Source organism: Phyllobates terribilis, unplaced genomic scaffold (assembly GCF_046119375.1).
Source record: "Phyllobates terribilis strain yellow unplaced genomic scaffold, ASM4611937v1 Scaffold_4__5_contigs__length_816908805, whole genome shotgun sequence".
In the NCBI taxonomy this organism is placed as follows: domain Eukaryota; kingdom Metazoa; phylum Chordata; class Amphibia; order Anura; family Dendrobatidae; genus Phyllobates; species Phyllobates terribilis.
The window spans coordinates 110,092,542-110,120,054 of NW_027362764.1; the positions used below are offsets into that span (position 1 = coordinate 110,092,542).

A 27,513-nucleotide genomic window follows, 5' to 3' on the forward strand; every position below is an offset into this window, starting at 1 on the left:
GGCGGGGGCCATTCCAGAGATGTCAGATGGCTCCGCTGCTCATGTGACATTGTGTAACGTGACCGCTGCAGCTACTCAGCTTCTGCTAATGGCCTGCAGCGGTTGAATGAAGCTCTTGTCTGACAACTGCTGCTGACATTACTGGAGCGGCGCCTGTGAGGGAAATAGTTACATGAATTTTTTTTTTACTATTATTTTAAACAGAGGAATAGATCATGAAAGGGGAGTGGACAATCCTATTAATATTACTAATATTTACATGAATCATAAGGATAATAATCCCTGCTGTAAAGCAGAGGCTCATCAATCACTCAGCTTTATTGGCAGCAGAGTAGCGCGCAGTGACAACACGGCGGTTACCATGGTGCCCAAATCAAAACAGGAAGTGTCCGGAGGCCGGCGTGCTTCCTGGCGTGATGACGCACTTCCGGCAAAGTAGCGGGCGGGCTGCGGAGATTTGAATTGTGCGCCAGGCGGGAATTGGAGGAGAGGACGGCGCCGCATATGGAGGTAGGAGAGGGCGATACTGGCCGGATGTTACTGACCTGCTGACGCCATACGGCTGGCGGACTACAAGTCTCAGCTGAACATTACAATCAGTTCTGGTAGTGTCTATACCGGCACAGAACAGACTGTGAGCAGACTCCTGTTCTCTGCTATAGGGGGATGATGAATCCCCCAGAGGTGTGTGCTCACGGTGCCGTCCGTCAGATTAAAGTTTTAAACGGGTTTTTCAGTTTTAGGAAACCTCCAACTGCACTTTACTTAAAACAACCCCCCCCTCCCCTGGTCCAGCACCGAGCCTCTGCCGCTGCTCCCGGTGTCTGTCTGCAGCGCTGACCTTACCTGGATACCGCTGCAGTCAGTCTGAATAAAGTGATTCTGAGCCGTTTACTTGGGCAGGACTACTTGTAGCGCTGCAGACAATAACAGGCAGCAGTGGAGGCTCAGCTGCTGGACCCGGGGAGGGGGGAGTAAAGATTGTTTTTTTTTTCTCTTGCTTTGTTTTGTTTTAGATTGCAGCTGAGGTAGAAGGGTTTTCTCAAACACAAAATCCATTTAATTATCGCTGAAGATGAAAGGATCAGCAAGTATGTCCGGCATTGTGCTATGAAGGAAGTAGAAGGTGGAAAACACAGAGGTGCAGGCTGCTCCTTGTCTTGGGAAGTGGGGGATGGGGACGGCTCAAATACACTGATGCAGAATACACAAGTGTGATGAGGCCGCAGGCTGGGACTACTGTATGGCTTAAGGCCCCGTCACACTAAGCGACGCTACAGCGATCCCGATAACGATACGACCTGTCAGGGATCGTTGCTGCGTCGCTATGTGGTCGCTGGTGAGATGTCAGATCTTCCCAACGATGCGGCGACCCGTAAGGATCTGTATAACGATGCACGCCTATGTGTTTCTGTGTTTGAGTCGTCAGGAAGGTCGTTGGTAAGGTGTCAAACACACTGAGGCATGCTACCCAGCGGGGCCCTCAACAATCAAAGAAATGTCCAGACCATTCCGACACAACCAGCGATCTCACAGCAGGGGCCTGGTCGCTGCTAAGTGTCAAATGTAGCGAGATCGCTACTGCGGTCGCTGTTGCGTCACAAAACTTGTGACTCAGCAGCGATCTCGATTAGTGTGACGGGGGCTTTACACTCACTATTCCCAGTCATGTCAGAATTAACATCACAGTGTGGTGGGCTTGAATAATTTTGACCATAACGGACTGTGACTGAATGGGTAAAAAGTGCCACCTCTATGACTGAATCTAAAGGTACAGTGCTGGCTAAAAGTATTGGCACCCCTGCAATTCTGTCAGATAATACTCAGTTTCTTCCTGAAAATGATTGCAATCACAAATTGTTTGGTATTATTCTCTTCATTTAATTTGCTTGCAAGGAAAAAACACAAGAGAATGAAGCAAAAATCATTGATCATTTCACACAACTCCAAAAAAGGGCCGGACAAAAGTATTGGCACCCTCAGCCTAATACTTGGTTGCACAACCTTTAGCCAAAATAACTGCGAACAAACTCTTCCGGTAACCATCAATGAGTTTCTTACAATGCTCTGCTGGAATTGTAGACCATTCTTCTTTGGCAAACTGCTCCAGGTCCCTGATATTTGAAGGATGCCTTCTCCAAACTGCCATTTTGAGATCTCTCCACAGGTGTTCTATGGGATTTAGGTCTGGACTCATTGCTGGCCACCTTAGAAGTCTCCAGTGCTTTCTCTCAAACCATTTTATAGTGCTTTTGGAAGTGTGTTTTGGGTCATTGTCCTGCTGGAAGACCCATGACCTCTGAGGGAGACCCAGCTTTCTCACACTGGGCCCTACATTTTGCTGCAAAATTTGTTGGTAGTCTTCAGACTTCATATTCCATGCACACGGTCAAGCAGTCCAGTGCCAGAGGCAGCAAAGCAACCCCAAAACATCAGGGAACCTCCGCCATGTTTGACTGTAGGGACCGTGTTCTTTTCTTTGAATGCCTTTTTTTTTCCCTGTACACTCTATGTTGATGCTTTTTCCCAAAAAGCTCTACTTTTGTCTCATCTGACCAGAGAACATTCTTCCAAAACGTTTTAGGCTTTCTCAGGTAAGTTTTGGCAAACTCCAGCCTGGCTTTTTTATGTCTCAGGGTAAGAAGTGGGGTCTTCCTGGGTATCCTACCATACAGTCCCTTTTCATTCAGACGCCGACAGATAGTACGGGCTGACACTGTTGCACCCTCGGACTGCAGGGCAGCTTGAACTTGTTTGGATGTTAGTCGAGGTTCTTTATCCACCATCCGCACAATCTTGCGTTGAAATCTCATGTCAATTTTTCTTTTCCGTCCACATCTAGGGAGGTTAGCCACAGTGCCATGAGCTTTAAACTTCTTGATGACACTGCGCACGGAAGACACAGGAACATTCAGGTCTTTGGAGATGGACTTGTAGCCTTGAGATTGCTCATGCTTCCTCACAATTTGGTTTCTCAAGTCCTCAGACAGTTCTTTGGTCTTCTTTCTTTTCTCCATGCTCAATGTGGTACACACAAGGACTGAGGTTGAGTCAACTTTAATCCATGTTAACTGGCTGCAAGTGTGATTTAGTTATTGCCAACACCTGTTAGGTGCCACAGGTAAGTTACAGGTGCTGTTAATTACACAAATTAGAGAAGCATCACATGATTTTTCAAAGGGTGCCAATACTTTTGTCCACCCCCTTTTTTAAGGTTTGGTGTGGAATTGTATCCAATTTGGCTTTAGGACAATTCTTTTTGTTTTTTTAATTGAAGACAAATTAAATGAAGAGAATAATACCAAAGAATTTGTGATTGCAATCATTTTCAGGACGAAACGGAGTATTATCTGACAGAATTGCAGGGGTGCCAATACTTTTGGCCAGCACTGTATGTGAGGCATGCATATTTTACACATATATATATACTGGGAGCTTTTCTTTGAGAGAACAATGTTAATGCTGCACATTGCTTAACAGCACACTGGGGACAGTTTAAATCACAAAAAGGACATGACAGGTTCGCTTTAAGCATGAGACTTGATTTTGCTTCTTGGTACTGCTGAGACTTGATGCTTTTTTTCATTGCTGGACAAATTAAACACAGGCTGAAAAGAGCTTTAAATGGACTCTGTCAGCACAGAATGGCGTATATTGGATTGCACTGCGATGACATCCGAGTGCAGTCCGATGTTTCACACGCACCTATAGACTTGTATGGGTGTGAGTGAGCCTAGCCTCGCTGCCAAACGCAGCATGATGTATGAGAAAATAATCACTGATCTGCACTGGGCCGAGCGCTATCCGATAAAACTTCACATAGCACTTGTCTGTGTTATATGCTCATGTGAGCGAGGCCTGATTGTGATTCACAGGGTCCTGGTCCAGCTTCCATTTCTGTAGTCAGCGGCCATCTCCCCAGAGCCCTGTGATCTTCCTCCTACCTGCTGGCATCTCTGGTGGTTCTTCTAATAAGTTGGTCCAGTGCCCCAGCATGCATGTGTCACACAAAAATTATGAATTTGCCCTTGATAATCATAAGTTGCCACGAGATGCAGATGGGAGGGGGTTCGTAGGGCACTGGTTGGGCAGCTACAGATGTACCACTGGAACAGGGTCCTGTGAATCTTTTTGCTCAACTGTATTTTCGATGCGAAACGGACACTCTCGGCTCAATGTTGTTCTATGAGGCTGTGCACATGTCTGTCCCTTGGACCAAGAAAAATAATCACAGCATGCCTGATTTGTATTTGATATTTGAATCACACTCGGCCATGCAAGTCAATGTGTCAGTGGAAAAAATCAGACCGTATTCAGTTGACATCTGAGTGCGGTCAGATTTTCACAGATGGAGAATCCTCCCCCCACCTTCTCAACTGAGAAAATTGGATCACATGCTGATCAGAGTGTGATTAGCATTCGGCATGATTTTCTTGGATGAGAGAAAATTCACTGGTGTGATCCTAGTCTTGTGAGTGTTGAAACGGTGAGACCCCACAAAGCACCAGAACTAGAGATTCCTGTGGATAGGTTGATGGCGTCTTAAAGGGCAACTGCCATTAGATTCATGCTGCTCGAACCATGGGCAGCATTAATCAGACCTAGGATACACGATTGCAGCAAGCATGTCTTTCTCTGAAACACTGCGGCAACTCAGAGAAAACAGCTTCACATGCCGTCCGAGGTTTGCAGGGATAGATGGGACTAGTCCGATAATGTCCCCTGCCGGCTTCTCCCCCACACCACTCCAGTTGATTAACATGTTTCTCCAATACATGTACAGTACAGACCAAAAGTTTGGACACACCTCATTTAAAGATTTTTCTGTATTTTCTTGACTATGAAAATTGTATATTCACACTGAAGGCATCAAAACTATGAATTAACACGTGGAATTATATACTTAACAAAAAAGTGTGAAACAACTGAAAATATGTCTTACATTCTAGGTTCTTCAAAGTAGCCACCTTTTGCTTTGATGACTGCTTTGCACACGCTTGGCATTCTCTTGATGAGCTTCAAGAGGTAGTCACCGGAAATGGTCTTCCAACAATCTTGAAGGAGTTCCCAGAGATGCTTAGCACTTGTTGGCCCTTTTGCATTCACTCTGCGGTCCAGCTCACCCTAAACCATCTCGATTGGGTTCAGGTCTGGTGTCTGTGGAGGCCAGGTCATCTGGCGTAGCACCCCATCACTCCTCCTTGGTCAAATAGCCCTTACACAGCCTGGAGGTGTGTTTGGGGTCATTGTCCTGTTGGAAAATAAATGATGGTCCAACTAAACGCAAACCGGATGGAATAGCATGCCGCTGCAAGATGCTGTGGTAGCCATGCTGGTTCAGTATGCCTTCAATTTTTAATAAATCCCCAACAGTGTCACCAGCAAAGCACCATCACACCTCCTCCTCCATGCTTCACAGTGGGAACCAGGCATGTAGAGTCCATCCGTTCACCTTTTCTGCGTCGCACAAAGACACGGTGGTTGGAACCAAAGATCTCAAATTTGGACTCATCAGACTGAAGCACAGATTTCCACTGGTCTAATGTCCATTCCTTGTGTTCTTTAGCCCAAACAAGTCTCTTCTGCTTGTTGCCTGTCCTTTAGCAGTGGTTTCCTAGCAGCTATTTTACCATGAAGGCCTGCTGCACAAAGTCTCCTCTTAACAGTTGTTGAAGAGATGTCTGCTGCTAGAACTCTGTGTGGCATTGACCTGGTCTCTAATCTGAGCTGCTGTTAACCTGCGATTTCTGAGGCTGGTGACTCGGATAAACTTATCCTCAGAAGCAGAGGTGACTCTTGGTCTTCCTTTCCTGGGGCGGTCCTCATATGAGCCAGTTTCTTTGTAGCGCTTGATGGTTTTTGCAACTGCACTTGGGGACACTTTCAAAGTTTTCCCAATTTTTCGCACCGACTGATCTTCATTTCTTAAAGTAATGATGGCCACTCGTTTTTCTTTACTTAGCTGCTTTTTTCTTGCCATAATACAAATTCTAACAGTCTATTCAGCAGGACTATCAGCTGTGTATCCACCAGACTTCTGCACAACACAACTGATGGTCCCAACCCCATTTATAAGGCAAGAAATCCCACTTATTAAACCTGACAGGGCACACCTGTGACGTGAACACCATTTCCGGTGACTACCTCTTGAAGCTCATCAAGAGAATGCCAAGAGTGTGCAAAGCAGTCATCAAAGCAAAAGGTGGCTACTTTGAAGAACCTAGAATGTAAGACATATTTTCAGTTGTTTCACACTTTTTTGTTAAGTATATAATTCCACATGTGGTAATTCATAGTTTTGATGCCTTCAGTGTGAATGTACAATTTTCATAGTCATGAAAATACAGAAAAATCTTTAAATGAGAAGGTGTGTCCAAACTTTTGGTCTGTAATGTACATAGGTAGAGACTTGTCAATCCACTGGATTGGTGAAGTGAGCTGGGAGCTTCACAGGACTAGTCGGGTCTCTCTGTATAGTGGACTAACCTCTAATAACGGGTTCCCTTTTGCAGAATACTTTTTAAGGCCCCCTTCGTTCGTCCATGTTTCGTTCGTCCATGTTTCCTGTACGTGTGCTGTCCGTTCTCACACGTACCAGAGACACGCACACCAATTATAATCTATGGGGTTGAGCACATGTCCGTTTTTTTTTGCAGCAGCACGGATGACAGTGCGCACCGCACATGAATGACATACGTGTATCATCCATGTGACACGCACTGGAATAGAATACTGAATAGAAAAGAAAGATTTTTAAGTGTTAAAGATGTGCAGAGATAGATATGGAGTAAAGAGATGATTGATAATAGCCGTGCTGTGGAGTCGGAGGTATGGCCTACCAACTCCATAGCCTTGGATAATAGCTAGATAAATGGATATCCGTGAGATATATAGTGCCTTGTGTGTGTAGTTTACTGTACATGTATTAAACTAAAAAATAAATGGGGAAAAAAAAATGTGGGCCCCCCTCCCCCATTTTTGTTCACCAGCAAAGGTAAAGCAGCCAGCTGCGGGATTATATTATCAGGCTAGGAATGTCCATGGTTATTGGGTCCTTCCCAGCCTAAAAATACCAGCCCGCAGTCGCCCCAGATGTGGCCCATCACCTGAGATGGTCCAAGTTTTCTTTCGCTCTCATTGCCCTGGTACTTTGGCACTCGGGGTTATGGTAGTTTGGATCTATCTCTTTGCACACCTTTAACACCTGAAATCTGTAATTTCTTTTCTGCATACTATACCGGTACGTGTCACACGAATGGTATGACGCGCCCCCTGGGCCTGTGTTGTGCAGGGAATACCCGGAGCCGGATCGCTGGGGGTTGTAGTCTCCGTGGCGGTGACCCGGTCCGTGCCCAGGGTGGTCAATTCAATGGCAGTCTTAGTGTAATAACAAGTGTCCGACTACGTCACCCGTGGATTGCGGTCAATGGGGACCGCCGCTGCAAGGCAGACCGCTGAGGCCGGTGTTATGTGTGCAGCTAAGAATGGGATGACTCCCCACGGGAGGAGTACAGCCTCAGGGCAGTTAGCGTGGATGATGGGAGTGATGGTGGAGATAGTCCCAATACCAATAGTGCCGGAGGAGCAAGAAGTCACAGACAACGTGTTGCAATCCAATGTCCTTTACTCACAGTTTGTATTCTCCAGGTCACTCTCGCGAAGCAATGACCACCCAAGCCGTGCTGCGTCCACCAGGCAAGGGACTCGGTCAACTCCCAGGTCTTTCTGGAGTATGTCTCAAAGCTCCTTTCTCTGGCTCGTGCCCCACCAGTGACCAAGCTTATGTCCAGCTCCCGCTGACCTTCTCTTGGGAGGGCTACGTGCCCACGTCCCTGACCCTATATGGAATGCCTTCCTAGCAAGGTGTAACGAGGGGTCGCACCAAGGGCTGGTCACGACCTCCGGTTCTTGGCTGAAGATGATTCTCTTCCACCAATTTGGGATCCGGTACCCTGTTCTGCCAACCCGTCACCCGCAATCTCCTGGGTCCTTAGGGTTCTCTTCCTTCTCGTTCCTGAGCCTTTCTGTGTCACTTCTCTCTCTCTTTCTCTTTCTTCTTCCAGTGCTGGCTGGGCCCTGCTCTGTCACTTCCTCTCTCAGACTGAACACTGATCTAAGATGGTGCCCACCTTTTATACCTCCCTCTGACCATGAGCCCAGGTGACTCGCAACCAATGGGCTCCTTCCTATGCTCAGGACCCAACCCCTATCTGCCCCTACAGCACTGGGTATTCCACCCCACTCCAGCCAGGGACAGATGCTGTCGTGCCTGCACTTCTGTCTAGTGGGAGCACCGTTGAGCTGTCCCTCGGAAATGGGGTGAGTGTGTGTATGCAGCCTACTGAGCCTTGATCCATACTCCATCCTTACCCGGGAGTGGGATATCACACCTCTGGTTTGAGGTGCAATACCCCTGTAGCAGCCGAGCCCTCGGGGTGCTACAGGTACACACGGACGGCCAACAGAAAACCGCAAGGATAGTAAAAATGGACCGTCTCACGCTTAATTGTTTAAGCGGACGTGTGAAGGGGCCTAAGTCTGAGTTTTCTATTGCTGCACATTGTACATGAAGAACACGCCGGTCTGAGATTGAGACCTGTTTTATTGCAGACTGAGCACTGAACCATCATAGTCTATGGGCATGGTCACAATTTTTGTTTTTTTCGAAATAAGTCAGATTTTTGTCCGATTTCTCATCAACCTAGTCCTTTTGAGAAAGTGGGTCTGCAAAAAAACAAAACAAATAAATAACACAGATGCCATCCGAGTTGCATCCATGTGCCACGTGATGATACGTTGGTAGGAGAAGCTTAGGGAGCCTTAATTTTTTTTTCCCTTCCTCATCTGAGAAAAACAGATGAAACACTGATGGTAAAAACTAACACCGTAACCAGAAACAGATGAAAATTGCATCCATCATTATAGAAATTGGACTGTTGTTTTGCTCATGAGGGAAAAAAAATTCTGTGAAACCGTATTTAATTTGATCATCTGAATGTACCCAGGCTGCAAAAATCCCAGGACCTTGGGGGCTCTTAAATAGAATCACACGTTCAAGTAAATGTACGCACAATGTGTGAACGGACCCTAAGTAAAGGCTCCCCTCTCTTGTATCCCCTCGTGTTTGCAATCACAAGCTGCCATAAATCACATGTGTGATTGTCACATCTTGATATTTGTTCTAAGTAGCCTTGATACTCACAAAAGTAATACTTAGTAATTATTAGTGATGAGCGAGCATGCTCGGGTGCTTTCCGAGTATCTTCAGAGTATTGGGTATTATGTTTTATTCACTACGTGCTCATGATTTGCGACTGTTTGACAGCTTTAATACATGTGAGGAATGCTTGTTTCTTAGGCATTCCTTACATGTATTAAAGCTGTCAAACAGTCGCAAATCATGAGCACGTAGTGAATAAAACATAGCACCCGAGCATGCTCGCCGAAAGGGTTAACAGAATATCCTTGCTCATCACTAGTAATTATAGATTATAATTAGTAGGCCTCATTCAGACCTCTGTGATTTTTCATGTACACAAAAAATAGTTTCATCCAGTGCTATGGAGTTGGTAAGCCAAATCACCGACTCCACAGCCCTCACAGCTCACTACTGAGCATATGATAAACTTGAGAAACAAAGAGTTTTTTTTTTGTAGGCATAAAAAATTCAAATTTTATTACAACATTTAAAAGTACATATAGAAAGTACGATATAAAGTGACAGTGTATAGATGGTAGCAAAAAAATCACTGAAAAAGACAGCAAGTTGTAAGAATCTCCATGATCCCAAAATTCAAAAGGCAGAATGATGCATACAATAGAACAGGTAATAAGACTATTTAATAATATAGGTCATATGTGTATATATTGCTGCATATCAAACATATCCATAGATACACTCCAAAATAGAAGGGTAATAGCTGCCAGAGAAAGGGATTCCCAGATGGAAAAACTCTTATATATTGTTTAAGTCATCTTACCCAGTGGGAGGCCGGACATAGATCAGTGAGAATAGACGCGCAGTGGCAAGCCCCGACGCGCGTTTCGCAGCCCAGAGTGGCCACTTCCTCAAGGGGAATGAACAAGAGCAGGAGAACGGAGCCCTTATCTGCCATGGTGTCGGTCACGTGTGGCCACACATGACCGATCACCTGACTCACAAGTAGGTGTGGTCTGGTGCCTGTAAGCGGCGCATGCGTCGCCCCGCCCCAGGACGCGAGCCCAAGCCGTCAGGAGCCAGTGCGCAAGCGCGGGCGCGCGGCCAGGACTAGGGCCAGGCACCCACGCACGCACCAGCCCTACAGAGACAGCTGAGCGCGCGACCAACAGCGGAGAGAGCGGAGCACGCGCACAGCATCCAGTAACTGTGAATGTGGTCAGAAAGATAGAATACACACAAATTTCATACAATGGGTGCAAGCTGCATACCGAAATGTACAATGTCTCAAAGTAAGCAATTTGGATTAGAGAAAAAGCACTATTAAATCACTTTATCAATGATTGGTCCACCAATTTGATGCAGCATGCAAGGTGATCAATTCAGAACAGTGATGTTTTCATATTGCATCTTAAGGGCTGCATCTATCAGCATCTAATCACTTCACAGGCAGTTCCGATCAGGCATAGATATATATCATTCAGCACAGAGGGCCCATTGCTCCAGACATGAAATAGAAACTAAAAGCAAAATATAAAATTAAAAATAGGAAAATTCCATATATACAATAAAAACAATAGTGCCATTGCGCAACAGAAAATATTTTGAAGCACAAGAGAGGGAAAGGGAGAAAAACGAGAGGGGGAATGGATCCAAAAAGAGACTGGATTAAATAAGGGCTCAATTAGGTTTACAAGAATGAGGAGAAGGACAAAGACTCATTTAAACCATAAGGGGATAGAGTGCCCAGCATAGTGATCCACTTAGCCTCGGCTTGTGCCAGGGCTTTTCTCACATTGCCCCCCCGGGCACCCATATGGACCACATCGATCCCACGAATCTTGAGGCACCCAGGGTCGCAATTATGGGCCGCCCTGAAGTGTCTCGGAATTGTCTTTAATTCAGTAACATCAGCCACTGTCCTGGCCGCGCCAATGTCCCGCACGTGCTCCCGTATACGTACCCGGAGCTCCCTGGAGGTCAGTCCAATGTATACCAGAGAGCAATCACAAGTTGCGTAGTAAATTACGTTACTCGTACCGCACGAGATGTGATGTCTGATATTAAATTGTCTTTTACCATCCGAGGACGCAAAGGTGGTGCAGCGCAGGACATTGGCGCAGGCACAACAATGGCCGCAGGGAAACATGCCCAAAACAGGGCCACGGGAGCCAAAGGGATTAAGTTTTGTAGCAACATAATGGCTGGACACTAAAATATCCTTGAGGTTACTGGATCGTCTGGGGGTCATTAGGGGATAATCCCCAAGAATTGGTCCCAGGGAGGCATCGGTCGTCAAGATATTCCAGTGCTTCATCATAATACTCCTCATATTATCCCATTCGTGATTATACGTAGATATATATCGTATCTTCTTCTGCCCGTAACCATTATTTTTATGTTCTTTATTTGGATATAGTAAATGGTTCCTTGGGGTACGTCTTGCTCGTTCATACCCCCGCCTCACACATCTATTACTGTAGCCGCGTGATGCGAATCTTGATTTTAAGTCGGTAGCTTGCTCCTCGAACTTATGGTCCGAAGAACAGATCCGCCTCGCCCTCAGGAATTGCCCGACCGGGACGGCCCTAATTGTTGTTGGATGATGAGCGCTACTCGCATGAATAAGGGAATTGGTCGACGTTGGTTTCCTATAGATGTCCGTCTGGAGGCGGCCCGCATCATCCACCTCCAGACAGACATCCAGGAACTCAATTTTACATGCATCATATTTATACGTCAACCGAATTCCCCACATGTTTGTATTTAATTGTGCCATAAAGTACTCAAGCTGCTGCACCGACCCACGCCAAAAAAACAGAATGTCATCGATATAACGCAACCAGCACAGCACATGGTCCGTGCCCCCGTCACCAAAAATCTGCCTCTCCCATGCGCCCAGGAAGAGGTTGGCGTACGAGGGCGCGCAGGCCGCCCCCATCGCTGTGCCGCTCTTCTGTAAATAGATATTATCTTTGAACAAGAAATAATTATGTGTGAGTACAAAGTGCAGCAGCTCACAGATAAATCCACACATAGGGCCGCCCAGATCGGACGCCCCGAGGAAGAGACGGACCGCATCCAGACCAATAGTGTGATCAATTCATGTATATAAAGACTCAACATCTACCGTAACGAGCAGGACCCCCTTATCCAGAAAGACGCCGTCGACCCGGGTGAGGACGTCCGTCGTGTCCCTAACATATGAAGGCAATGTTGCCACAATTGGTTTCAAATAGAAGTCAATAAATTTACAAGCTGGTTCACACAATCCCTCTATACCGGACACGATCGGACGCCCCGGTGGGTCCACGGCGTCTTTGTGGATCTTGGGCAGAAGATAGAACGTAGATGTCTTGGGGAACCGCACGGTAAGTGCTTCAACTGTTTTTTTGGCTATAATCCCCTCTTCACAAGCACGAATAAGGATAGATTGGAGTGCGGAGGAGTAGGAGTGGGTCGGGTTAAAACTTAACTTGCAATAGGTGTTGCTATCTCGCAGCTGCCTATAAGCCTCTTTTTCATATTTGGCACATTGCCAGATCACAATATTTCCCCCCTTGTCCGCTGGTTTAATCACAATGTCATCATAAGTTTTAAGTTGTTGGATCGCCAGGCGTTGTCGTGCCGTAAGGTTATCAAATTTTCTTTTATTGGACAATTTTTTAAAATCCTCTGCAACTAGCTTGGAAAAAATCTCAACTGCTGGACAGAGGGACAGGGGGGGGAAAGCGTGTCGATCTGGGAACCGCACATTGAGGCAACTCACCTGATTGTAAAGGAGTTTGTTCCTGTAGCAATTCCTCCAAAATAACGATCGCCTCCTGCTCCGCCGCACTCAAAGCACCCATCGGGGCATCCTTCTTGGAATGGAGTCTATGCAAGATGAGCTTCCGAGAGAACAAATGGAGGTCCTTTAGGGCTGTAAAATAATTGAAGCTATTAGTAGGAGAAAAAGTTAGGCCCATACTTAGGACCTCCAGTTGTTCAATAGAAAGAACATGTGCTGATAAATTGACAACCTGTAAGCCCCCCTGGGACTGACTCACCCGTTGTAGTGCCAAGCCTTTATTTTTGCTTGTAAGTCTAGTCTGAATCCTCTTTGTGCCATGTGAGGACGTGCCAGGGTTATTCACTGCTTGAGGCCCATCATGCGTCTCTTCAGTAGAAGCGAACGACGATACTGAGGTAGATCTAGATCTGGATTGAGATTTATGTCTCTGAAATGGACGAGACCGTCCCCTCGTGGCATCCCATTTATATACTCTCTGTGATGATTTATCCTGAGCATCCCTCTGGAATTTTTTTGTTTTAGCATGTTGTGTTTCCTTTGCCCATTTTTGAGCTAAAGTCTCAATCTCCTCATTTAGCTTCTTGAGGGAGTCAGCAGACATTTCATTCTTAAAAGAGAGTTGCAATTTCTCAATCTGGGTCTCAATACTAGATAGCGATGTCTGGTTCATTTCAATTAACAAATTCATATATCCAGTCGAACATATATTAGAATACTGTTCCCATCTATTTTTAATTGTATCGTCATCTACATTAAAAGAAGGAAATATTTGGACTCTCAGGCCGCGAGGTATGAGTCCCTTTTCAATGTATTTCCTCAAAAAAGCAACATTCCACCACAATCGAGTCCTTTTCCTGATTAGATCTTTAAATTCATTAATAGATATAGACAAAGTATTTCCCCCTACTAGTGCTCCATTAGAGCTACCATCATTACAAATCTCATCCAATTGTGAGAGCCAAGTGTCGTCCTGTGCTCTGAAATCCATATTGGGTCTGAAAAAGACTGTGAGATACACAGAAATCAATAATATCAACAATTTAACCCATTTATAACTAAGTTCTGCCTTTTGAATTTTGGGATCATGGAGATTCTTACAACTTGCTGTCTTTTTCAGTGATTTTTTTTGCTACCATCTATGCACTGTCACTTTATATCGTACTTTCTATATGTACTTTTAAATGTTGTAATAAAATTTGAATTTTTTATGCCTACAAAAAAAAAACTTTGTTTCTCAAGTTTATCATATGTAATATGAGTTGGCATGTTTTGGCGCTCTGGGTTGGTCTCTCCTTTCCCCAGATGCGCCAACTTAGTTATAAATGGGTTAAATTGTTGTCACTTCTGAGCATGTACATAAAGTTCTGCACAGATTAATCTCAACTAAAAGCAGAGATCCCTAGATCAGGAAAAGAACAGACATTTATAGGACATTTCATAACTTTCCCAAATTCTTATGAAAATATTTACAGCACATCCTGCATTGTACTACTGTACCAATTTACTATATATTTTCGGGGCCTGTCAATTTTTATACCGACACCAACCACAACTACACTACACAGCCCTGGTTTCATCATTGTTTAAGTTCTCATCAGTGTTTGGTCCGTGTGTCAGTTTTTACTATCAGCTTCATCGGTGATATTCACGTATGGAAAAATAAATAAATTGCAATATTAATCATGGACTGCCCACATTGCATACTGATATCATCCGTGTGCTGTCTGTGATTATTACAGACCCATCCACTTGTATGTGTAGTTTTGATCCATGACTCCGATGAAAGACTGACATGTCGCTGGTTTTTTTTTTTTTTTTTTTCTGCAAAAAAACATTCAGACATGTGAATAGCACTAGGGACATTAATGGGCAAGTGTCCTATCTGTGAAAAACGTACAGCTGAATGAGGCCTAAGGCTGTGTTCACTTGTGACATTTGCTGCACTTTATGTACACGCTCAGTAGTGAGGCCGTGCTGTGGAGTCAGGGGTTTGGCTTACCCTGAGTACGGCTAACCTTATTTTTTGTATGTGAAGCCTAGGGAATAAAAAACTATTTATTTTCTGCCTCCATTACACTTACAGATTACACTAATTGCACATATGTGCAGGGTGCCATCCTATCATGAGAATGAGCCCTTTCCTTTAAACAGAGGTTTTGGAAAGAGACTTTGTGTGTTAACAGGGTTGTCTCAGGTTCTTAAATGGTTGAAATTGCAACGTGCTTGTGGAAACACCCAAGTTTGCAATTTACCTGTTATTAAAAATTCTCTCAGTTCTAAAGAATGAAGTGATTTTTAAGACCCTAGTGTACACCTCATTGCCTAGGCTACGGACTACCCTGCCAACTCTCTCTTCGACAATCCGGCTTCCGCCCCCACCGTTCCACCGAAACTGCCCTTACCAAAATCACCAATGACTTACAGCCAAAGCTAACAGACAATTCTCTGTACTCCTTCTTCTTGACTTGTCCTCTGCTTTCAATACAGTTGACCACTGCCTCCTACTACAGATCCTCTCTTCCTTTGGCGTCAAAGACCTTGCCCTATCTTGGATCTCCTCATACCTTTCTAACTGCACATTTAGCGTCTCCCACACTACCTCCTCACCCCGCCCCCTCTCTGTTGGAGTCCCTCAAGGTTCTGTCCTAGGACCCCTACTCTTCTCAATCTATACCCTTAGCCTGGGACTGCTCATAAAATCCCATGGCTTCCAGTACCATCTGTACTCTAATGACACCCAGATCTACCTCTCTGCTGTCCAGAATCCCAGCATGTCTAGCAGCCATATCTTCCTTCTTCTCCTCCCGCTACCTCAAATTCAATGTGGATAAAACTGAACTCATCATCTTTCCCCCATCTCGCATATCTTTCCCACCTGATCTTTCTATCACAATAAATGACATCACTCTTTCCCCTGTACCGACAATCCGCTGCCTCGGAGTAACCCGTGACTCTGCCCTGTCCTTCAAACCCCACATCCAAGCTCTCGCCACCTCCTGTTGCCTCCAGCTCAATATTTCCAGAATCCGTCCTTTCCTCAACCCTCAATCTACTAAACTGCTTGTGCATGCCCTCATTATCTCCCGCCTAGACTATTGCAACATCCTTCTCTGTGGCCTACCTGCTAGCACTCTCGCACCCCTCCAGTCCATCCTCAACTCTGCTGCACGACTTGTTCATCTCTCGCCTCGCTACTCCTCTGCTACCCCCCTTTGCAAATCCCTTCACTGGCTTCCATTTCCCCAGCGTATCCAGGTCAAACTACTAACAATGACCTACAAAGCCATCCATAACATCTCTCCTCCTTACATCTCTGAACTAATCTTCCGATGTATTCCCTTCACGTAATCTCCGGTCCTCCCAAGACCTCCTTCTCTCCTCCACACTTATTCGTTCCTAACGCAATCGCCTCCAAGATTTCTCCCGAATATCCCCCGTCCTATGGAATTCTGTGCCTCAACACGTCCGATTATCCGCCACACTTGGATCCTTCAGACGGAACCTGAAAACCCATCTCTTCAAACAACCTTACAGGCTGCCATGACCTTGCTTGCTGCCACCTCAACACCGGAGCTACTGCAACTCCTCAACCTACTGTCTCCTTCCCCATCATCCTGTAGAATGTAAGCCCTCAAGGGCAGGGTCCTGTTCCAGTCTATCATTGTTAGTTTGTTTACTGTAAGTGATATCTGTATTTGGTATGTAACCCCTTCTTATGTACAGCGCCATGGAATCAATGGCGCTATATAAATTATTAATAATAATAATCTGAGTGGCCTAATTTTTAGCTAAGGAGTGTGCTCTGCTTGCAGACTTTAAGCTTCAGAGCCTGTCCGCGACTCTAAAACTGGTTGGACCTGGCCAGCTTCAGTCCCCCTGCGCTTCTCCCATTCTGTAGTTGCCTCTGCTAGCAGCCTGGAAGAGTACCCAGCTCTGGTCAGTGCAGCGACCATCATGCTACCGGCCTGAACTATCAGTCTTCACTAGCACACCTTCCCCAGCAACCTGGAGGCAGAGGAGCCGTGCGCTCCTGAAGATGAGAACAACCTTTTAAGCTCTTCAGGGACAGTCATGCACAGCATTGGTGCCACGTATATTGTGTTGGTAAATTGAGCATATAGTATTAGTCATGTTACAGGATATCACTCCCACAAAGATTGTTTTTAAACAGTTTGCTCTTTCTATGGCAGAAGGAATGTGAAAGCAATGAATGCTGTTAGTCATGATCTGTTTGACTAATATGTAGGAAGAGAGGTTTGGAAACGTGTAGAGAGGTTTGGGATCGTGTGTTCTGTTGGATTGTGGTCACGATTTCCTGCTGATGAGACTATGCGGTCACTTCTAACCTGGACATCACGGCTAGTCACTGCCAGGTGCCTCGGCACTAGTGCGACCTCCACTATGACGCTGGGTTGTCTCACACACAGACTGGCAACCTAAAGGTTCATGTAGACAGGTAGATTCCTGGCCATCAATGAACAGTCAATCCGTGCTCATTTATGTCCCATACACACAAAGTAATCGTTAAAGGGTTGTCCAGCGTTGAATCATGACAGTTTGCAGTGTGCGCGCCTTCATGATCCCCGGTGTGAGTGGTCACATGACTGCATCTATGCGATTTGCAACTAGACTCATTCGACTTCTCTCAATTTTATGTCTATTGAGAGAAGCCAGGTGAGACTTGTAGGCATGTGAACCAGGGCTGTGGAGTCGGTATAAAATGGACCGACTCCTAACATATATAATAAATTGGGTACAGAAGTTCAATGCAGTTTGTGAGGAATATTTTTTTTCATAGGAATTTGGGAAAGTTCTGAAATGTCCTATTCCTGATCTAAGGGTCTAGACTTTTAGCTGAGAAGAATCTGCGCTACAGTAAATCTATCACTTACACATGAGCCATGTATGAGTTTGTCGGAGTCGTGGAAATTGAGGAGTCGGAGGTTTGGCTTACCGACTCCACGGCCCTGAATTGTGAATGCTCGCACCAACATTACCAGGAGTCATGGCAGCCTGTGCACATAGTATCTGCAGACTTTGCTCTCAAACCTGGACATCCCCTATCATAAATGCTATCATTCCTCCTCCATACATTTGCATGTTTCGGTAGCACGTGCTCTGGTTACACAGGGAGATTTGCTCCGAGCAGCAATGATTGTTTTTTTCCTGCTACCAGGAGCCATCTAATCTGCTATTTATAGAGCATTTTGCTTGTCTGCCGGGTGATTGGCGGCATATTTATACAGGCGATGATCATTAATCTCATGAACACTCATTCACCAGTTACCTGGTCTAGTACATGGGCCTTAATCCTCTTTCAGATCTATGCTGCAGAAGTGATGTATCACCTAGCTTTCCATTCACTGCGGAGGGTAATATAAGAGGGAAGGCCACTGGTCATAGGAGAATACTTTTCTATATACTTCAGTATTTTCATGTGAAAAGCTGTTTTTGATGTTGCCAGGGTCAAAGAAAGTTTAGAGTCCTGCTTCTCCCATGGAGAGTGAATGACGGCTCCGTCTGTATGAGTGTCTGTCCTTGTATAGAGCTGTCAATCACTGCGTGGCCAGGGGATTATGTCTCACAGGCTCACTATGAGGCTTGAAGGTATTTAAAGGTTTTTTTTCACAATTAACATTAATTGCCCAACCACAGGACTCCAACCACTGAGGTCCCGAGTCTACCGTTCCTTCTTACTGAACGACCCAGTGTGGGGGAAATTATTGTAGAAGTCAAGCATGCCTGAAAGTGCTTGCAGAATTTGTATAGGACTGTCAGTCCATATCAGCTAAACTGACCTTTAACCTCCCTTCTGACACCACATGGCAATTCAGGGGTCCCTGTGCTGATGTCCGTGATTGACTGCATTGATATCAACGAGATATCACCGCTGCAACTAAATGAGGACCAGTCAGCAGCGGAGACAATGCGCTGGAATCCAAGAGGGCAAGTAAAGCACAGTTATGTTTATTTGTTCTATCACAAACTGTGTAACTATTAGGAAAAGTTATCTGAAAGGGGACAAACCCTTGAAGTTAACCAAAGTCTGCCAAGTAAAGAGCCCCTGCCCCCCCACACTGGAACGGTTTGACAGCCCTGCTTTAAAAATTTTCCAGAACATAGATTTATAAGCCAAGTATACGAACCTGAGAGCCGGACTGGTATCAAGTGTACAAAGTGCTGGTGTTAATTAACTTGCCAATCTCTGCCTAAAGCCGCGTCATCGTAATCTGCATCATCTGACCTGCTCTTGACTACCTGGGTCACACGGTGCCGTCTTTGTTGATCGGTAATCTTTTTTATAAAAATAAAAAAAGCCTTGATTTGTTTCTCATTGAGAAAGTGATTTCCTTTCCACAAAGAAGATGAAGTATTCACTACGGATGAAATAATCTATAGAAAGTTTCACAGAAACATTATATTGAAGGGGTTGTCTCATCTTTTTAAATGGGTAAGATTGCAAAGTTCTTGCGACAACAAGCAACTGTGCAATTTACTCTTTGTTAAAAGCCTTCTCAAGAACACAAGGATTTTGATTTCTATTGTTTACAGCTTTTTTCCAAGATTACAGGCCACCTCTGCAGCCTGAGAGGTGGCTGGTTTGCTAGAACTGCTGTGAAGCAGTCTGAATCTCTATACAAAGCCCCAGCACCTCTGGCTTTACTAGCAGCATCTGAGAGCGCAAATTTTGGGCCAATGACTCAGCCATGCCACTGAACCAAACTGTCGATTTCCAGGAGTGCATCGGCCCACGGCAAGCATGATGCCAAGAGGCAGGGGAGCGGTGTGCTCCTGAACACAACTTGAAATGAGCCATTTATGTGTTATCTAATTTGTTCATTGCTTATATTTATCAAGATCCTAATAAATCAATCTTAATTGTGTTTTCATTTGGTGTCAACAGATTGCAATGTCAAAGCGGGAAGCCTTTCTACAGGCCACCGGAAAGGAGACAATAGAACAATTCCTAAACTTCATCCAGCTACATGTAAGTACTGTGATAAGTTAAAGGGGATCTTTGCTTTGGACAAATGCTACTTGTAGGGTGTCTTAACAATAAGATGATCACAGCATTTATCCTTGTAGACCTCCCAGCTGTGATTCAAAGGGAAAACTTGCAGTAATTCTTCATTTTTAATTCATTCTGTGCGGCGCCACCCCAGAGGAGCTCAGACGTTACACACAGTGCCTGTTCATATCAATTGGTTGTATGTTGTTGCCCATCTCCACTCTGGATAAAAACTGAGGACCCCTCTATATAAATAGGGTGTATGGAAATGTATTTTTATTAGCCAACAACCCCTTTAAAAGAAATTTCCATGAGGAACTTTTCCTTCTCTTCTGATTCTGCAAAGTTCTAATAAAAACCTCAGGTTTTATCCTCCGCAGGTCCAGCTCTGCATCTCCGCCTCTGCCCTGGTCTTTGTTGGCAAGCTGTAGTGTTTGACATCACATCTACAGTACACGTGACCGCTGCAGCCAATTACTGGGCTCAGCCGCTCAAGCCTGTACATCAGTTGAGCCCAGAAGGAGAAACGCAGTGCTGGACCTCTGATGTGTGTGTGTATATATTTTTTTAAAGTGGTTTTAAATTACTTTTAACGCCGGTTAATAATGGGTCCAGACTAGCCTAAGGAAAAAAAACACAATACTTGTCTATTGGACCCCCCCTGCTCTGTTGTACTACTGCAGCAGTCATGTTCCACTTGAACTGGATGTGCGAGTTCTGTGATTGTTCCTTCCATCTCACCCAAAAATGTGACTGCTATGGCCAATCAGTGGCTGCTGATTAGCTGCAGCGGTGACATGATGCCCCCCTGCTGAATGAGGTATCAAGAGACTGGCAGGGACTACCAACAGTTGTAAGGAAGAGCGATGGGGGTCTTTCCAGCCGTTCTGCTGGATCTCTCCAAGGTCACACAATTCATTAATGATGCTCAATAGAAACCACTCTATACAACCATCTGTGCACTGTAACTTGCGCTAAAGCAGCCTGTGGACAGTTATGTGGGAATCTTTCTTTCTCTTATGATTATCAGAAGTTTTTCTGGCTCTTTAATTTGAAAATTACATTTCACAGAAAAATGCATTTGATCCTTTTGATCTGGAAGAAATACTGCAAGAGCTGCCGAGGAAGCAGAAAGAGGAATTATGGCAGAAACTGAAGACTTTGCTGACAGACACATTGGGGGCAAATCCTGTGGAATCGTGGAACAGATTAATCGATGAGAGTGATGACGACATGGAGGTGGAAGAATCTTCAGATATGGTAAAGTGGTGTTTTCAAGTTTGAACATTATCTCCTATCCAAAGGATAGATGAAAATTTTCTGATTGATTGGTGGTTGGACAGTCATGGCCACCATCAATCCCAAGAACCCAGGACTTTGAAGACCCACAACTGAATGGATTGCAGATCGATCACGACCACTACTCCTTTATTCATAGGCGCGCTGACAATCGGTCGAGCGCTGCGGTCTCCCATTAAGAATGAACAGAGCTATAGTGCGCATGATCGTCCTCCGCTTCATTCAGCCAAGGCTTTATATATAAGTTTTGTTTAACTACTTTGAAGACATTTTTCTTTAATTGCAAGGTTTATTTTTAGTCGTAACTTTTTTGGTCGATAGCATTATACGCGGGCTTGTTTTTTGAGGTACAAGCTATAGTTTTTGATACAATTCTAGTGTCCATACGACTGCCTGATTTAGTTTTTATGGGATGCAAATTCATGAGGCTCACGTGACATTGGGCGCCGGGCTCACATGACAATTAGCACTGGTGTCACTGTCCCCGCCTTCGGACAAATTGAACATCAAAAGGAAGTCTGAGATCAGCTGCAGCCCGGACTGCCTGTTGGATGTCCGACGGCGGGGACAGTGACGCCAGCGCTGATTGTAGGTGCAGGGCTTGTGTGACGCAACAACTTTTATTTATAAAAATTTTCCTTTAGTGGCTTTTAACCTGTGATCTTTTGATTGCCTATACAGTAACTAAAGGTAACTCTTTGTACTGTGTTAGCTGGTAGATGGTGAATATTGTAGGTATGTACACTGTGACTCTTCAGATACTATACCTGATAAAGAAATCTAATTAGTCTGCAAAGCTGCTAGTTGTCATCATGTTTTCATTTCTTATTTTTTTCTATGCAATACTGCAGTATTGCAATGTATTATATAGATGCTGGTCTCCTATGCAGCCCATCTACAGGCAGGGCTTCACAGGTGCAATACCATGGCAGACAGGTCTTCAGAAGGAAATCCATCAAAGCTCCCACGATCGCATCAAGCACAGGGGACCCAGTGGGCTTTGGAGTTTATAGGTGGTATAGTAGTGATCTGTAATCTGGATCTCATTCACAAAGTGAATTCTGGTTGAAAGTATGGCTTGTATCTCTTTTATAAGCCTCTCTATACTATGGTAACTTGAAAACCAGGCTGACAATCCCGGTCTCTATCTGTTGCTTTCAGTACTATATATAGTACAGTATATTATTTTATTATGCAATAAGCCAGAAGGTCTGTGTACTCTCTCCACCTTATTGTAGACACATGGATGCCTCATTGTCACTGGAGGCCAGAAGTCCTAGCTGTACCTAGTACTTGGCTACATAAGTGGACATAGGCTAATATTGCAGTGATTGTGAAGCCAGGAACGCCTGCTGATGGCAGCAGTGTGTATATCGGGAGGATCCGTCCTATTAAACATCTTTACTGTTATTGGTGAAATACTCACATAATGTGTTTTGTTTTTTCTCTTAGAAACAAACAATGGATGTCCTACACGGAGTGGCCACAGTTGCCACACTTTCTGTGTCTGTAGTAGATGACGACACCACCTATACAGCGCTCCTAGAATGCGCTGCCATTCTCAACGGTAAGGTTTCTTTATTGTTCTTATCTAGCATTTTATTAACCCCAAGTAATGAGAACATCTCTGATTTGGACAACCCTTATTGATTTGAAAAGTTTCCAGACATTAAAATTGCTTTGACCACCCACAGTCAACCTCATTGGGGGGTCTGTCTGGCACCAATGGCATCCATCATATGATAGAACCAGCAGGGGATTCCATATTCAACTGCAGCGATAAAGCCACAATACAGATGTGAATAGAGACTAAAGCCCCGATTTGATTAAAACTGGCGTTTTGCACATTGGTCTTAATGAAAATATCGCTGGAGTAAGGTGCAGCAAATTTATTACGAGATATTTCCCTCTGACGGAAATATGACTCCAGTCTGGGGCTTGGTGTACTTCACACGCCTTTTGTTCTGTAAATAATGATGAATTTGTTGGGTGGACTTCACCACGGCCCATCCTGCCCCAGCTCTGCCCACTTTGTCAGCACTGTTGTAAGACCACCAAAAGTTACAAGATTTTTGCACAGTTTTGAGTTGCGCAAACATTTTGGGACATTTTAAGGAGTGTTATTCCAGAATTCTGTCAGCATCCGGACCAAAGAGTTGTCTCTTTATTCAGCCATTGATGGTGTCTTTCTTACATTTTTAAAGGGATCCAATCCACAGGCAGCATGAAATAGCCTTAATGTGGTGACCTGTATTTTACTCTGAAATAACTCGGCATTTCTATGAAAACAGAGTCTGAGAAAAAGCCGGGAAAGAGAAGTGTCTGCTTAATGGGGTGGTCCAGAACCTAAAATGTATTTCCTAACTATCGATCTTTACACCCTTACCACCTTTGTAATGAGCTTTATTACACAATACCCTACACATCTACCTAATCTCTAAGGCTATGTTCACACACGTTGTGTTTTGATGCGCATTTTGCAGCAGATTTTTATGCAAATTTTCAGCTGCGCTGGCAGTACCAGCAAAGTCTGAGAAACCAGAATTCTCTGTTCACACGTTGCTTTTTGTTTGCTGTGTATTTTCTGCCTTGCTTGCGTATTTGGAAAATAGAGCATGTCACTTCTTTCAGCGTCTCTGCAGCAGAAAACTCACCTGCGTTTTTGCTGCGTATTTTTCACCCATAGAAAGTAATGGCTGGTCAAAAAAAACGCAGCAAATACTCACCAAAACCTGCGTGTTTTACGCAGCTGTTTTTCTGACAGAAAAGTTAGCAGCATATTTGCAGCAGAAAAAAAAACACGACGTGTGTGAACATAGCCTAAATGTGTATAAAAAAAAATAATTTTCTTCTGTACTTCCTGTGACTTTTTGCTTGAGGATTCTCGAATGTGACATCACAGGAGGCTGGTGCTGCACTCACTCCCTGCAGTGTTCATCACCTCTCCTAAAACAGCACGTCATCAGGGGGCGTGGTTGCGTTACTCCATTAGATTTTTCTCCCTCCTGAAGACTTCCTGGATGATAAATGCTGTGGAAGATGTGAGTGCAGCGCTGGCTCTCTGCTTCTGTCTCCGCCGATTCTTCTGTAAAATGACGTCATCAGGGGACGGAGATAGAAGCAGTGAGTGACACAATCACCGCTCCACAACTTCTAGCACCTCCCTTAAACGAGTCACCAGCAGGGGGTGGCGCTGGTGTTAGATTTTACCCTGAGCAGCATATCTGCTTTTTACTTCATTACAGAGGACTACTTGCCATTAATATGTTATTTTATTGTACCTGCTGTAAAATACCGCTTTTCTGAATCTGGCATTTTCTTTGGTCCCTGCACCTCTATTTCTCTGTTTCTGACATAAGACTGTGTCTTCCCTGTATATAAATCTAGTCTCATAGCCAACAGAGCATGATCCTCAAGTAGACTTCCATAGAGAAGAGATGAAGACCTCGCCCATTTGGCTAAAATACTAGATTTATATTCATGCAAGAGGGGGCCGTATCTCAGGAGCAGAGAGGTGCAGGAACAAAAGCGAAATGTCCTCAGTTTCGGGAGAAAAGCGGCATTTACACTAGGTGAAAAGAATACATTTATGGCAAGTGATAGGTGCCCTTTTAAATGGCATGCAATTCTGGATATAATCATGCTGCCTATTGCCATATTCAGTAGAAATACTGATATGCAGACCATAAAAATTGAAATTGGACAGGAATCGGCACAGGAGATCAGAGCAAGGACCAGCTTAGTTTTGTTTTTGATTCCTGGGCAGGGCTGTGGAGTCGGTAAGCCAAACCTCCGACTCCTCAATTTCCATTACTCCGACTCCCTCATACATGGCTCATGTTAAAGTGATAAATTTACTGTAGCGCAGATTAATCTCAGCTAAAAGTCTAGACCCTTAGATCAGGAATAGGACAGACATTTATAGGACATTTCTTAACTTTCCCGATTTGTTATGAAAAAATATTCCCCACAAACTGCATTGAACTACTGTACCCAATTTATTATACACTGCTCAAAAAAATAAAGGGAACACTCAAATAACACATTCTAGATCTGAATGAATGAAATATTCTCATTGAATACTTTGTTCTGTACAAAGTTGAATGTGCTGACAACAAAACCACACAAAAATCATCAATGGAAATCAAATTTATTAACCAATGGAGGCCTGGATTTGGAGTCACCCCCAAAATTAAAGTGGAAACACACTACAGGCTGATCCAACGTTGATGTAATGTCCTTAAAACAAGTCCAAAATGAGGCTCAGTATTGTGTGTGGCCTCCACGTGCCTGTATGACCTCCCTACAACGCCTGGGCATGCTCCTGATGAGGTTGCGGATGGTCTCCTGTGGGATCTCCTCCCAGATCTGGACTAAAGCATCCGCCAACTCCTGGACAGTCTGCGGTGCAACGTGACGTTGGTGGACGGAGCGAGACATGATGTCCCAGATGTGCTCAATCGGATTCAGGTCTGGGGAACGGGTGGGCCAGTTCATAGCTTCAATGCCTTCACCTTGCAGGAACTGCTGACACACTCCAGCCACCTGAGGTCTGGCATTGTCCTGCATTAGGAAGAACCCAGGGCCCAACCGCACCAGCATATGGTCTCACAAGGGGTCTGAGGATCTAATCTCGGTACCTAATGGCAGTCAGGCTACCTCTGGCGAGCACATGGAGGGCTGTGCGGCCCCCCAAAGAAATGCCACACCACACCATTACTGACCCACTGCCAAACCGGTCACGCTGAAGGATGTTGCAGGCAGCAGATCGCTCTCCACGGCGTCTACAGACTGTGTCACGTCTGTCACATGTGCTCAGTGTGAACCTGCTTTCATCTGTGAAGAGCACAGGGTGCCAGTGGCGACTTTGCCAATCCTGGTGTTCTTTGGCAAATGCCAAGCGTCCTGCACGGTGTTTGGCTGTGAGCACAACCCCATCTGTGGATGTCGGGCCCTCCTACCACCCTCATGGAGTCGATTTCTAACAGTTTGTACAGACACATGCATATTTGTGGCCTGCTGGAGGTCATTTTGCAGGGCTCTGGCAGTGCTCCTCCTGTTCCTCCTTGCACAAAGGCGGAGGTAGCGGTCCTGCTGCTGGGTTGTTGCCCTCCTACTTCCCCCTCCATGTCTCTTTGTGTACTGGCCTGTCTCCTGGTAGGGCTTCCAGCCTCTGGACACTACGCTGACAGACACAGCAAACCTTATTGCCACAGCTCGCATTAATGTGCCATCCTGGATGAGCTGCACTACCTGAGCAACTTCTGTGGGTTGTAGAGTCCGTCTCATGCTACCACAAGTGTGAAAGCACAACCAACATTCAAGTGACCAAAACATCAGCCAGAAAGCATTGGTGCTGAGATGTGGTCTGTGGTCTGCACCTGCAGAACCACTCCTTTATTGAGTGTGTCTTGATAATTGCCAATAATTTCCATCTATTGTCTATTCCATTTGCACAACAGCATGTGAAATTGATTGTCAATCAGTGTTGCTTCCTAAGTGGACAGTTTGATTTCACAGAAGTTTGATTTACTTGGAGTTATATTCTGTTGTTTAAGTGTTCCCTTTATTTTTTTGAGCAGTGTATATTTTAGGAGTCGGGAGTCGGTCCATTTTATACCAACTCCGACTCCACCAAAATGGGCTCAGACTCCACCGCCCTGCTCCTGGGTTAATATTTCCTGGTGCATTCTGCTTTCCAGGACCTAACATTATCCTTCTTTTCAGAACTTTTGAACGCTTTGCCAACATCAGAGTCTCGGGTGCGTTTCGCCATCCAGCGTCTTTGTGAAACCTGGTGGGAAAAGGGGATGGAAGGGAAGGAGGTGTTTGGTAAAACTGCTATTGTTCTGCTTCTGGCTAAGTCGCTTGATACAAAGTGTGTGGTATGTACCAAGTTGTGGAAGTCTTTTTATTTATTCAAAAATGTCTGTATATTCTGTGTATCTTTCACATTATAACTAAGAGTAGGTATTAAAGTAGCTACCGTACCTTTTTAAGAAAAGTTTTAGAACAGCAGCAGATGTGATAAAATGACAGAATATACTATACTCTCTTCCCGAGTGATCCAGCATCAAGGCTTTGGCGAAATCACAATTTTTTTTTTTTATTTTTAAAAGTGGTCAGCGTGTGACTCCTGTAGCCAGTCAGTGACCTCAGCGTTCACCTGTCGTGTCAGTGACATCACCGCACAGCTATGAGCCATGATGCCAGTGGTAGAGCACATAACCGATGAGGGCACTGCACTGGGTAGCT

The 27,513-nt window shown here is 44.8% G+C and overlaps 1 protein-coding gene across 1 annotated transcript in view; it reads left to right on the forward strand.

Annotated features, from left to right (window-relative positions):
- Positions 1-387: 387 nt before the first annotated feature.
- NCAPG2 (non-SMC condensin II complex subunit G2) overlaps positions 388-27,513 on the forward strand; it is a 75,834-nt gene continuing 48,708 nt past the window's right edge. The window contains exons 1-5 of the mRNA XM_073677682.1: positions 388-510; positions 19,855-19,938; positions 21,031-21,219; positions 22,711-22,825; positions 26,986-27,143. Coding sequence (XP_073533783.1) covers positions 505-510; positions 19,855-19,938; positions 21,031-21,219; positions 22,711-22,825; positions 26,986-27,143 — 552 coding nt within the window. The 5' untranslated portion in view covers positions 388-504. The remainder of the gene's footprint in view (positions 511-19,854; positions 19,939-21,030; positions 21,220-22,710; positions 22,826-26,985; positions 27,144-27,513) is intronic.